Raw genomic sequence first — 14915 nt, forward strand, 5'->3', positions numbered from 1 at the left:
TGAGATCTTCAACATCTGTAGCTTTGCCCAATCCTGTAACACCTGTATTGCCTGGTTTGCATGAGTCTCCACGCCCGATCTGGAGTCCACCTCCACCATCAGGCCCAAATCATCAGCAAAGGCCTGGCAGTTCACTTCGCCCAAGTCCTGAGCCAGGAAGTCGTCAAAGAATTTTCCACAGGAGCAGCCCCAGGATCAAGCCCTGCCCCTGCGGACCCATCGAGCCACTTTTTGAAAAGGTGTTACCACTTCAATTCTTTGGTCAGTTAGATAATCCTTTATACACTTGTAGAGGTTTGTCGGGAGCGGTGCCTCCCGGAGCCGGCCGAGGCTCAGCCACCACAGGGTGTCAAACACCCCAGCGAAGTCCATTGCGATGACTAGGAAGTACTTCCTGTCGCATTGGGTTGCTTTGAATATAAGGTTTTGGACTGCTATGGTTGATAATCCTGGTTTGAATCCATATTGTTTTGGTGATTCTAGGTTTGCGGCTTTGTAGTAGCTTATATGCAACAGCCTTTCGTATAGTTTACTCAGGGTAGTCAGTAAAGCTATCGGTCTGTAGGAATCCAGTTGTTCTGGTGGCTTGTTAGGGTTCTTCAGGATGAGTTTCAGATTTGCAGTTTTCCAGGAGGTTGGAAATTTCCCTGCTTGCAGGCAGCAGTTTAATAGTTTGAGCAAGAGACCAGGTATGTGTTCCACAGCCTTTTTTGATCAGCTCCGGCTCCAGGAGGTCTGGTTCTGGGCATTTCCTATTTCACATCTGTGCCACAGCATTTTGTAGCTCCTCCATGGTGAAGGGTGGCTCCATTTGTTGCGATGTTTATGCCTCATTCGCTTGGGAGATTTCTTCCTGCTTGTCACTGATAATGTCTGGAGGTTCTAGAATGATTGTATTTAGAATGCTATTAATTGAATCATCCCATGTTGTAGTGAGGGATCCTTGAGGCGTTCTTGTTGCCGTCGGTATACAAAATGACCACTTGTTTGTGGTTATTTTGTATACCACCCACCAGGGGTCCCCATTTCCGGTCGCAGAGACTAGTTGCTCCCAGGAGGCTTTATTTTTCTTTATTTTTTCAGTGTAGGCATTGCGTAGTTGTTGGTATTGATGTCTCAGATAGGCTACCTCTGCTGATGGCCAGGTTCTCCGCACATTCTGGTATTCTTTTCTCTTTATTTGGACTTGCTTTCACAGTCTTTGTAACTCCGGGGTCCAATCTATTTGTACATAAGGTATGTTCGTGTCAGACGGTACCTGGGATTTCTCCCATCTCCGCGTGTGTTTCGCTGTATCGAGAACAGTACACTGTCAAGCCAGAGACTTGAAAGTGTGTGGGTCGTGTCTGCAGTGTGATATGTTGTGCCCATTGCTTATCCGGCTTATTGACTGCCAGGCCCCTAGTGGGGCCCGACGTTGCCCATACCCTGCCACGTGGAGGCTAGCCGGGTGTATCCAGTATCACAACAATTTGCTCTGGCAGGTCCTGCCACCTAGTTTCCTGGGATTTCAGTGGCTAGGGCCTATTAAAAAAAAAAAAAAAAAATTTATGCATTTGACATTAATGCTTAATGGGATTGCTGTTAGGAAATCGCTGGTTAGGGTTGAACACTAAAGAGATGTGTTAAAGGCCAAATAGGTCGGGCAAAATTTTGATGTTATTAAATTTAGACATGTAACGCTAGATAAAAGCTGATAGTGTTAGATATCTTAGAGATTTGCACAAAATCAGTAGAATCTATTTGTACAGTGAGTTTGTGTTTATTTTATTTAGGTTTTGTTAGGTTATAAAGTTAAGTGTGTATAGTATTGTCGATTGCTATGAACAGCAAGCCAGTTTCTGAATAACTGTAAGGATAAGGAAATCTTTTAGTGAAAAATAGAAAGATGAAAGTGAACCCTCAGCAAGTAGCATAAGCTAAACATGACATACTTGTAAAGCCACGAGACAGCTATCTATCGCAGGTTTAGGCTTGTTGACTGGTTCTACCTGACAGTGAAATTTACATTTTGTGTTTTAGTTGCCCGAGTTGCTTTCTGTTTATAGGGTTTCAACCATACTTCAGAATGTGTTTTCAGTTGAATCTATTTTTATTGTTTGCATCATGGCATCCATGTACCAGCCATTTTTTTTAAACAGTTGAACCATTTAAATTTATTTTGGTTACTCTACATCATTTTCATTTACACGAATATTAGAGCATGCATTTCATTATGTGGCAACGTTCTTTTCTGTAGTCAATCTGCTGGTAATAAGCAATCCACAACAGAAGTGTAAAAATTTGAGAATTTTCACAGTGGCTCTATGATAAGGTATTTCAAGTGTCTCCGTAATAAAACTGTCATTGTGGTTCCCCAAAGCTGTCTTTTGTGATATTTTTCTTTTCTTAGTAAGTGTTGGTATTTGCTTATGGCTGATACATAGTTAAAATTTCCTAGCGTTATTCTGGGCAGCAACTGTGCCTTATCTTTGTAGGATTCCGTGCTGCTGTGCTTCTTTGGATGAGCATTTGCTTTTGCTTGTTAATATGGTTTTTTAATTTTTTTTTTTCATTTCACTGTTTTCTTTAATTTGGTTTACTTTAATCCTGTAGTAAATAATAAAAGAGAATAAATCTGATAGTAGTTAGCACTGCTCAGCTATAATTTGTTGCCTTTGGCTGCAGTTTCATACATGGTATAAAAGTGTTAAAGTAGAAATATTTGTAAATGCACTGGATTCTTTTTTCAGACACACAGCATTATACTCATATAAGCTATAAAGATAACAATATGAAAGATATATTTTTCAAAACTATTTATTAGCACATGCAACAATGCTAAATAATGAAATACCTCCAGCTATATCCAATGGTCCATTAGAAGCTAATAAGTCTTTGACTTCTTGCTGGAATTCCTTGCCACCTGCTTTCTCCAATGCTTGGCCTATAAATTTATAGTTCCTTTTACATAAATTGAAATTAAATGGCTGTCATATATAGATGAATATGAAATCTTGTGTGAATATAGAAGTTAAATGTAGAATGTGCAAATATTTACACACATACTAATCAATGGTAATAAAAAGGAATAAAGGTAATATATAGAAATGCATACAGCCATATAGGCAAACATTTCAAAAAGGCCGATCAGAAAGACAGCCTTTTGAAAATACTCCCAAGTACCTCAAAAAGAGGAAGAGAATGGATTCGAAATAAAATCTGTTTTGGTTTGTTTATTATCTATAAAATAACAAAACAGAAGCTTTATAAACTACAACTCTTTGTAAACTTGCATTTTGGTAGTCTCCCTTTAGTCTTCAGAACAACCTGGATTGATCGTTGAATACACTCAATGATATGTCAAAAGTGTGCCACAGGGATACCGGTCCATGTTACTGAATTACTTCCTGCCATTTCTGCAAATTGGATGGTTGTGAATATTTACTCTGAATAGCTCACATTCCACCTCATCACCCAAGTGCTCAATTGGATTGGAATCTGGTGACTGGAAAGGCCTGCAGTAGGTTTAATTCACTCTCATACCCCTGGAACCAGTTCTATACAATTCTGACCATTTGACATTATCCTGGTGGAAGAATCTATTTGCATATGGATATAATGCAGCCATTTGGAATTATCTGGAAACAATTTCCAGATCATTCCAAATTTGTCCAATACAGTGGAACTGTTGTCCCCTGACATCAAGAGGCCTAATGTGCACTATGCAAACATGCTCTGCACTATTACACTGCCCCCACCACAACCAGCCTGCATTTCTGACACCTGGTAGGATAGGTTCATGGACCCATACCATTTTCACCATTTTTTGATCCTTCCAGTAGAGTGAAACTAGCAGGAACTAGGATTCCTAGGCAATATTTTTGCAATCCTCCGTATAGTGTTGGGATTCCTGAGTCACCGTAGCCCCCCCTTTTTTTTGTCCTTACAGACATCCTGGTGAAACCGTTAGCTGCAATATTCTCTCTGTAACAAGGTACAGCAAGTTATACATCATGAAATATTGCTAGCTACCGCTATTGCATTGGGCTGTTATTTGACCAACTTCAGCCCTTCCGTTACCTTGCACAAGTTTTCAACCTTTGCTGAAATCTTGCATCAATGAACTGTTTCACCACAAGATCGCCTTCAGCTGGATGTTAATTGGTTATTGAATCAATCTCAATCTACCAGAGACACAGTCATGTGGGAAAATCCCAGAAGGGTTGCAGTTTCCAAGGTACTCATATTGGTGTCTAGTGCTGACTAGCAGATCACGTTCAAAGTCTCTTAAATCTGTAATCTTGCCCAATTTTATCTCATGGTAAAACACTTTATGCTGTGACTGAAGGAGCACTACATTTCGTGAAAAGGGTAGGTGGACCTAACAAAGTAGCCATTCAATGCATGCTCGGTGGACTGATACAAAATATGATTATAACACGATTAATGTGACGTGATTAATGAGAGTACAGCAATTCCTGAAAAGGATTGTTAAAAACAAAGGATTTTGGATCAACTATTATTCTCTAAAGTCAAAGCTCCCCATTCTTTTTTGGATATAACGGAATTCTCCTTACTGACTTCCTTCAGTAAAATACACTTTCACAAGCTCAACTCCAGTGAAATTGAAAGAGCAAATCAAAAGTAAATGCCCAGGTCTCCTTTCAAATAGCATCACCTTGCTTCATGACAATGCTCACCCATATGTGAACTGTTTGCAAACATTTTGTTGGGAGGCTTTGCATTCATTTACTATACAGTCCAAATCTGGCCCCATACAAATAGTACATGTTTGGACTATTAAAAAGCATCTCACTGGCTGCTAATTCTAATTTGAGTTTGAGATCATGGCTTAAGATACAGGGCACATGTTTCTTCCCAAATGGTAACAATAAAACGGTGCTCCAGGAAAATTTTTGATCTGTGAGGAATGAATTTATGAAGGTAAATATCCATGCCATTTTTTTTTTTAAATGTTCTACCTCCTATCTTATTACATGAGCTTCAACCACAAGCACTGAAAGGCTTATCAAGCTAGAATGACCTACCAGTATCATCTGCCTTTTTCAAGAACTCAATAGAGTTCAAACCTTGTACTCTTGCTCGCATTGAATTATTCTGAGATACAGACTTCCAATAAGTAAATAAACCCTCTCAAGTATTAAACTAGAGATGATTGGAGATAATTTACAGCCATTTCCTAATCTTGATAACATTTGATTTGAGAATCAGGGTTTGAAAATTTCTTACTAAGTTTGGTAATACCTAATGAGAAATTTACAAACTTAATTACCATCATCACCCAAATCTGTTATAACTAGTGGGTATAGGTCTAATGATACTAAGGGTAGGAAACCGGCAGAATTACTTAACAAGTACAAGTCACTGTTGAAAAAAAGCCGTGAATTAGGGTTGAATTTGAAAGTGTCTGCAATTCTCCCCAGACACAATAGGAGGGAGTATACGATGAGAGCCTTGTTGATCAATTCGGCCCTGGAAAGATTGTGCAAGGCTCAAGGGGTAACATTTTTTTCAGTCTGGTTTGTACTTGTTAACAGGAGAGACTGCTTCTACAGGGATGGGATACGCTTAAATAGAAAGGGTGTAAGAATATTTGCTGATGCTATCGAGGCACTGTTAAGTGGGTCGGAAAACTGCTAGCTTTGGGGGATACAAGGACTAATAGATTAACAGTAGCCACTGGCAGAGGTGAAAGTGATTCTTGCACTGCTTCTATTGGAATGAGCAGCAGCCTGGAAAACAGGATGCAGGATATTTCAGAGACTGCTGTGAGTCATTAGTAACAATTTTGGCAAATGAAGCAAGAAAGCAAGCTTATAACAACAGCATCAACAAAAAAAAAAATAATCCCATTTCACCTATCCATCCCATCGAATAGTTTGTTTAGTCTTCCTTGAATTTATTTGAACTATCCACTTCCACAACAACTTTATTCAACCACTGGTTGGATAAAGGCAAACTTCTGCACCTGTTCTTATTCAATTTCTCAATTTGAATTTGTGCCCCCTCATTGTGTGAGGTCTGAGCAAGAGGAAGAATCACATCAGCACTGAGCATGCTCAATCAATCAAAGCCTTAAACACCTCAATCAGTTTACCTTGCAGGTGCCTAGTCTTCACATGCTGAAATTTGCAGAAATGAAGCCTTTCTTGGTAAGAGTACCTCTTTGTTCCCACCACCAATCTCAACCTGTTCCAGCATCTCTACATCCTTCCTAAAATGAGGCCTCCAGACTTGTATGCAGTACTCAAGATGTGGCCTGACAATTGCTTTATACAATGGGATAATCACCCCCTTATCCCTGCTAGCAAAATTCCTGTATATCACTGACAAAACCCCATGAGCTATTGTGGTAGTCTGTCTGAATGGCTCAGAGAACTTCATATCAGACTGCACAATTACCCATGTGTCCTTTTCATTTTCCACTATTCTAAGTGTAGTACCACACAGTTGATATGCTACTCTGGGATTACTGCTACTCATATGCAATAGATTGCATTTGTCAATATTAAACTTCAATTGCCATTTCTCATCCCATCTGCCTAATTTTTTAGATCTTGTTGCAGCAGTATATGTTCATTACTGTCATTAGCCAACTGCCAACCTTTGCATCATCTGCAAACTTAGACATTAAGCCTGATATACCCTCTCAGTATGACTGATAAACACAGAAAACAACAATGGGCATAGCACTTCAATAACATTAGTCCATGAAGAGCAGTGTCCATTTGATAACCACTCTGATCTCCCACTCAACTGTCACTTTATCCATAGCAGTAACTTTCCTTTAATGCCACACTGCTCCAATTTGTATAGCAGTTTTTTTATATGCAAGAGTATCAAAAGCTATCCTGAAATCAGAGTATGCATATGATATCAAAATTATTTTTTTGAATCCAGTTCTTTTGTCACTACATTATAGTATCCATTCAAATTGGTCAAACAAGATCTCCCCTTAACCAATCCATGCTGCGACAGAAGTTGTTGTTGTTATTTGGTTTTTAGGAGCATTAGAAACTAAGGCCATATTGCTCCGGGATATGCGGTGGTCATTCCCTGACCTTTCTGCATCCTCCATATTTGATGATGACGGGCTCGAACCCCGGTCTAATCAAGAAGCGTGTGCTACGCACTGCTGCTCCTTCCCACCTGGCTACGGAGGCGCCTTGCGACAGAAATATAATTGCACTCCTATCTAGATGGTTCTGCAGTGCTTTTTTAATCAGAGACTCCATTATTTTTCCTGGAATAGAACTAAAAATAACAGGTCTGCAATTATTCATGTCACTTTTTATTCCCCTTTGTGAATTGGGGATACATTTGCACATCTCCAGTCCACAGGGACCTCCCCTGAATCTAAAGATGCTCTCATAATTATGGCCAATTGTTTGCTGTCTTCCTTTAATATAAGTGGATAGATCTCATCCACTACAGGTGCCTTTTTTCTTATTCTTAACTTCAACAATTTATCTTCCACTTTCCTCTCAGTTATCACAAAATCATTTAGCTCCCTGTTAAAGTTTGATAACTGCAAAATACCCACTCAGCCTGTCAGTAATCTGAGCAGTATCATGAACAGTTAAACCACTGACATGAAGTGGACTGTAGTGATTCAACCCATTCCTTCTAATGTTAATATAAGTAAGGAAATACTATATACTTTTGAAAATATCCTCCTCCTCAAGTTTTAACTTTGCCCTTATCATTTTTGACGACTTACATGGTTTTCCATATTTATGCTATTATTCTTTGTATATTATAAATAAATAAATTTCTATTTTTATTCTGTATGGCCAGCACTAGAGCAGTTTACAACTTTTCAGTAAATGTTTTATTCTTGTTGATATACATGCACAAGAGTTAACAATAGGCCCGGGCCATGCATCTTTTGTTGGTGTGCAGGCTCAATCTTGCAATGTACACATCCATGTTCAAGTATCTAGTCCTAGGACTACAACCAAGCCTTTAAATTAAAGTGTTTAAAATGCAGTAAGTGTTGTTCCTGAATCTGACCATTTTCATTCATCATAAACTAATAGTTTTTATCATTAAAAAAATTAGACTTCAACTCTTACGCAATTTGACTACTAGAAATAAAGTAATAAAAAATTTACTTTTATTCAACAGATATAGCATATAAATGATAAAAAAAAATACAAAAGTTGGAACTACTACTTTTCTTTAACACAATATGTAAAATTACTTACCTATATCGCTGCCCATGTAAAAGGAAGCATTTGTAGGATGTAGAATGGAATCTGCAGAAACACTTATAACATCCCCTTGAATCACAGTCAACTATGTACATAAAATATATTTTAGTTTTTTTTGGTAAAATGTATGATGTATTCTTAAATCTTAAACAAATGCTATCAAACTTCTCTTAGGGACTGAAAATAATATAATTATTCATGTTAAAATTAATACTTAGTTAAAATACTAAAGCATAAAAATTTATAATATTTTAATTAGGCATACATTTTAAGCCCTTTTATAAAGTTTTAAAAAGACTCTTTCACAGAGTTTCCAGAAGCCATTCCTCATTAAAATCAGACAAATAGAAATCTGAAAGTTATACTATTTCTTTTTCATTCCCTGAAATCAATATTTCATACCTTGAAATTTACAAAAAAGATCAAAGGTAAAAATTTTTATTGTTGTAAATAAAGTGAAATGGCTCTTGAAACGTATGACATATAAGTTTCAATGAGAATAAATATAAAAAAAACAAAGGTTATGAGAGTGGGAAGAGAAAAGCGCAAGTCAAATATCGAAATTGGAGCAGAAAATGGAAGAGATGAGCAAGGTACAGGTATTGGGAAAGTTTAATAGCTGAAGAGATTTGTTTGTTATTTGGTTTTTAGGAGCATTAGCAACTAAGGCCATATTGCTCCGGGAATATGCGGTGGTCATTCTCTGACCTTTCTGCATCCTCAGTATTTGGTGGTGACTGGCTTGAACCCCGGTCTAATCTAAAGAAGCGTATGCTATGCACTGCTGCTCCTTCCCACCTGGCTACGGAGGCGCCCAATAGCTGAAGAAGCAAAGAACATTAGAGAAATAAGAATAAGAATACAGTGGGCAAAAAAAGCTTTCGAGAAGAGAAGAAAAATGTGAGGGATTAAAGATTCATTTAAGAAAAAGATTGGTGATATGTCTGGTATGGAGTGTGGTGCTTTTTGGAGCAGAGACATGGACACTGAGAATGAAATGTATTAAAAGAATGGATAAAGTTTTGACAAGTGAATATGGAGGAGGATGGTAAAGATAAAATGAGAAATGAGATTTTGAGATGAGAAGAGATATTTGACTGAAATTATCAGAAGGGAAAAGAGAAAAAACTGGATTGGACATGTGTTGTTAGGTCAAAGATTGATGAAGGATGTGATAGACAGAAAAGGTGAGGGAATAGGCTCAGAGGGAGAAGGAGAAAAACTACAATGGATGAATTAAGAGGAGATAGTAGCTATAGAGAGATGAAGAGGAACTGAGGATAGGGAGATATGAAGAAGCAGTTGTTCAAGTGTATACTTGATCCAAGAGGAAATTAAGCATGTTACAAAAAGTTGAGCTAATGTGAGGTTTAACATCATGAAGTACATGTTGCTATTTGTTTATTTTATTAAATCACAAAAGATCCATGAAATAACTGTTGTGTTTCAAGTTTTATTAAAATTCAGAAGGAAATAAGTAAAGTACATTACAAAAAAATGAACAAATATAGCATTGTGAGGGTCTGCAGTTAAGGGGAAAAACAGTTACTTTTATATATTATGTTATTTAATTAATAATTAATTAATTAATAAAATAACTTTTCACTTGCATTAATCATAGAAAATAGAAAAATACAACTTATATAGGAAGGAGGAAATGTACCTGAAATGTAACAATGTGTACATTACCTAACTAGACTTCTGTTCGGTCATAGTGAGGCTTGTTGCAGAACATGTCAGCTAGGTGAAAAACAAATATTCTCTTCCAGCCATCAGAACTGTCATTTGAGGTTCCAAAACTAAATTCATCAAAATTTAGTACTGGCAAGGTAAGCCTTGTTATTTAATTATATGTAAAAGGTTTAAGAAATTCATTCCATAAGATCTAAAAAATCACAATGTTGTGTGTTTGTCTTTCAGTGTTCAAGTTCTACTTTTGATTATTGTTTTGGCTGATTAAGAACCAAAGGATAATGAACACAATTATCCAAGTCTGGGTTATGGATTTTTTTTAAACAGGAAAAATGCATATTACTATAGGGCTACAGTAAAAAAAAAAAAAAAAAAAAAAAGTACCTTTTGGCCAAGAAACAACTTCTTTTCAGATAATATGGTGATGCCTCCACTACCACCTTGGCTGTTTAATGCATTAGGTAAATCTTTTCCACCCTGAAATCAAAGATTAATGGTCAGAATTTCAAATATTTTATTATTGCATATAGAGTAAAAATAACACAAAATAGTGTGTACATTAAGTAAGCAGTATATGTCGTTTTTTCTTGATACATCAATAAAAAAAATGAAGTTTATTTCTAGTTTACTGTAATATGATTAACATGATTAATAATTAAGATCACTAAATTATTCATATGTGACTAAAACTCAGAGTGAAGTCACACTAAAAATGTGCCCATTAACACAGTTGCTACTGCAAATGTGTTAATGGGCACATTGAAAGAGTGCATTCAACATGATATAATTTTCAGAATGTGAGAAACAACATTCCGTAAATTCATAACTAAAAGTGAACACTTATCTTTGGGCTGAGCTGTAAATCAGAACAAATCTCAATTTTATCAAAAGTTTATTCCCTGTACATAGACTAATTTTAATGAAAGAAAAAACAAATAAAACTGTGTACAAAGCTATAAACAAAAACCAAGTGCTGCTTGGTTTTTGTTTATAGCTTTATCAATCAGAATCAAACAGTTGTTAATTTCATGTGTTTTGACTTTCAGAACTTATTTATGACCACTTAAGAATGATTGCCCATATGCAGTAATATGCAGTAACAGCACATCACTTAAGAATGATTTGATGCACTGTTTGATGGTTATATACATCAGATGCAGAAAATGTTAAAAATTAGAATAAACAAATTACTGGAATAGTGATTTCTAATCATTTTTGGAACATTTAATTATCCATGAACTTTCTGCCACTTACATCCATTTGTTAACTGTTTCTTTGGGCTATTTAAAAAATTGCAATGTACAAAAGGAGAAGCCATACACAATATACATTGTAATAAATATTTAGCTTTCCTACATCATTTCATTAAACCTTTCATGAAGATTTGGGCTGGGATTAGATTAGTGGAAAGAAACAATAACTGACTTCCACAGTACTGAATTCAAAGGCTTCATAAGTTTCTTCCATCATCAACATCCAGTCAGTTCAAGCAGCAGTGTGAATTTTGTGCAACTTGTTAAACAAGAGACGGTGGTACAAAGAATTCTACTTGTCAATTCTGCATGAATATTTTTTAATGGCTTTACTTAAATATCTTGTTATGATGCTACACCTCAATCATAAATAATTAGTTCAACATTTTACATGTGTGGGAAGCAAATTTACTACAAACATTTTATAATCTCATAAACTAGAAATATTCTCTTTCTGTCAAAAAGTGATCAGTAAATGTTCCAATTGCAACTTCAGATTTTTAGGCCCATTCACAAATGTATAAACACCTATTGATTTTAGCAAGTCCATTTGTTCACATGTAGCAGGTTTATTCCTAATTAAATGGATTTTCCCAAAATTTTATACTTCATTCTTTTAGAAACATTTGTTGAATCATTCTAAATTTCATTAAAATAGAATAAAGAGAGATCTGACAAATTCTGAAACAGAATGGAAAAAGAAATGTCTGTGGTGAATCTGTTTTCCCTCTCTCTTCATATAAATTTTGGACTAAAGCTCCAGCTCAAATGGAGGAGCAAATTCATTGAAGAATTTCTGTACCACTCTATCAACTTTAAATTCTTATTTCTGCACTGAATTTGATCTACTTCAAAAGTCCACTTATCTGATTTGCAAAAAAGTGTATTAAAAAAAAAAAAAAAGTCTGGAAAAATCCTTGAGTCAGGCAAATTGTCAATTTCAAAAATTCTTTAAAATACTGGAGTGATTTTTATATCTTTAATAGATATAAAAATCACTGCATGCCTGTATGAGCCATGAGTAACCTTTCCAAAGATGGGATGTTTTAATGAAACCTCCAAACATGAAAGGTAACTGAACCTATAATACCTAGTACCATGCAGGGGTTTGAAGACTGAGAAGACAGAAGATACTTCTTGATACTAGATTTAAATTTCTATAGATTGTAGTCATGGAAAATACATGGGAAGGAAGGTTGCTCCAGAACAGTGAATGGATGCTGACTATTTACAGTACATGTTCAAAGTGGTTTTGAAGAGTGCAGAGGAATTACAGGTATCAATTCAGAAGAACATTTATTTGAAAACCATGATTTTTATGGTGGAATGCAAAATACAGGATTTCATTAGTGCTAGAATAATTTCACTGACACAATCTGAGAGAATGTGAATGTCAAAACAGTGAATAACCAAGGAAAAGAAGAGCAGAAATCATATAGATCATCCCATTTTGCATTCTTGTAATGTCAAACAACACAAGGCTGGGAATGGTCATGAGAGAGAGAAAAAGACTAAGAGAAGAGACCACCACCAAGTTGTGATCTGAAGTGCCCACAGGATCACTAACATTGGCTGTATACTTTGAATGGCTGCTGGAGAAAAAGATCAAGTGTGTTAGGTGTGTTGGTTAGAATTGTCTGGTATATTATTATTATTAGAAATAGAAAAATTATTATTATTAGAAATTGAAAAAGCCTTGACATGTTAACAAGCTGGGCCCACAAACTAGAAAACGAGTTGTGAACATTAAAATCACCAAGGAAAATTACCCTACTGCTATGAAAGTTAGACTGGAGATAGTCAAATTTCAAAGAAAGGAAGTTGAAAAGTTCCATGTGATTAGTGGAGTTGGAAGAAGAATTGAAGCAAGCAATGAATTTGGCAGAATGGAGCAGAGAGAGATTTTAAGCCAGAGGACAAAAAGAGATGATCTGAAATTAGGAAGACTGACAAGGAATATGAAAGTGTGTAGAAGTACCACCTTAGAAGTGCACCGAATCATAGCCTATGAAATATTCTATAATAATATTTCATTATATCTCATATAATATTGGCCACATGGTGCTTATGCTGCAATAGCCCAAAAAAAATAAAAAATAATAAAATAAAATAAAAATAAATAAATAAATTTAAACGATAAGAATAAAAATAAAATAATACTGATAATTAATAAGAGAAAAGGAAATAGACAACTTATGCATTTTCCTCCTCCCTTAGGTAATTATCCAATCCCCAGACTGTCAGCCTCTACCACCCATGTAGGTAACTTATTCCAGTAATTTATAACTTGCTGGCTAAAATAAAACTTCCTGCAATCCAGTCTAAACAACTCCCCCCGTAACTTAAAATTATGGCTCCTAGTTCTAGAATCATTTATAACAGTGAAAATTCGTCCTTATTCATTTTGCTTATGCCTCTCAGAGCCTTAAACACCTCAATTAAGTCTCCTCTTAGGTGCCTAGTTTCCAAGCTCTGAAACCCACATATTCGAAGTCTTTCTTCATATGGACGCCCTTTTGCCGATCTCACCAGGTGAGTTACCAGTCTTTGGACCCTTTCAAGAAGAACAATGCCTTTCTTTAGGTGCAGTCTCCATACTTGAACACAGTATTCCAAGTGTGGTCTAACAATAACCTTATATAACGGGATTATGATGTCCTTATCTCTATTAGTGATTTTTCAATAAAACATCGATAGGATACCATGGGTCCCTCCTTGCAACCAGTCTACAATGCTTGGAGAACTTCATATCTGACCGTATCATAACACCCAAGTCCCTTTCCTCTACTACCGGCTTTAGTTCAACTCCGCCAAGTGTATAAGTTATTTTGGGGTTACTGTTCCCCAGGTGCAATACTTCACACTTTGCTGGATTAAAGCATAGCTGCCATTTTTCTAACAATCTCTGAAGTCTATCTAGGTCATTCTGAAGAAGCTCTGCTTGGCGGAAATAAAACGGTACAGTGGGACTTTTTTCATAAATGGCAACATAGCACTGGCTGCCATGATCCAGATGCATCACTGCCAAAGATGGAACAAAGGGAAGAGGTGGTCCTCAGTAGGAGATATGGCCACCCCTAATGTCGATGCAGGCTTTGCACCGCCTGTCAATACTTAGAACAATGTTGTTGATAAGTTCTTGTGGTAACCTCATCCATTCCTCTGTCAGCACCACCTTCAGCTGGTGAGCATTTTCTGGTGAGTGTGGATGTACCGCTAGGCATCTCCCCAGAGCTTCCCAAATGTGTTCAATGGGATTTAGATGGGAAGGGGTGCAGGTAGGCCAATCCATACAAACAATGTCCTCACTTTTCAAAAGCATATCAACAGCTGCAGTGTGATGGGGTGTGGCGTTATCATCCATAAACACAAACTCAGGGCCAATGGCACCTCGGAACAGACACACATGGGGAAGGATTACCTCAGTACAATAGCGTGCACCAGTTACAGTATCGCCTTCCAGTATCTGGAGTTGTGTACGTCCATCCAAGATAATACCTCCCCAGACTAGAACGCCTCGACCGCCATATCGATCCCTTCGGTGATGTTTGCAGGGTGATACCGTGTGCCAACCTCTCACCAGATCAGCTGACGTCCAGAATCGCTGCTGAGACTGAATCTACTCTCATCAGTAAAGAGTACCTTACCCCATTGCGATGCTGTCCAGTCCTTGTGTTCGATGCACCACTGTAAATGGCGTCTCTGATGAGAAGGTGTTAAAGGGACACAGAGTACTGGCCGTCGAGCAAACAGT

General features: G+C 36.8%; 1 protein-coding gene across 1 annotated transcript in view; it reads right to left on the reverse strand.

Moving 5' to 3' along the window:
• The window catches only part of LOC150083522 (core histone macro-H2A.1-like), a 95090-nt gene that overhangs the window by 17181 nt on the left and 62994 nt on the right, over positions 1 to 14915 (reverse strand). Inside the window, exons 4-6 of the mRNA XM_090378517.1 lie at positions 10293 to 10385; positions 8211 to 8301; positions 2837 to 2926 (exon numbers count right to left, since the gene is read on the reverse strand). Of these exons, the coding sequence (XP_090234643.1) occupies positions 2837 to 2926; positions 8211 to 8301; positions 10293 to 10385 (274 nt within the window). The remainder of the gene's footprint in view (positions 1 to 2836; positions 2927 to 8210; positions 8302 to 10292; positions 10386 to 14915) is intronic.

Source organism: Mastigoproctus giganteus, chromosome 7 (assembly GCF_048544385.1).
Source record: "Mastigoproctus giganteus isolate SK-2022 chromosome 7, ASM4854438v1, whole genome shotgun sequence".
NCBI lineage: Eukaryota > Metazoa > Arthropoda > Arachnida > Uropygi > Thelyphonidae > Mastigoproctus > Mastigoproctus giganteus.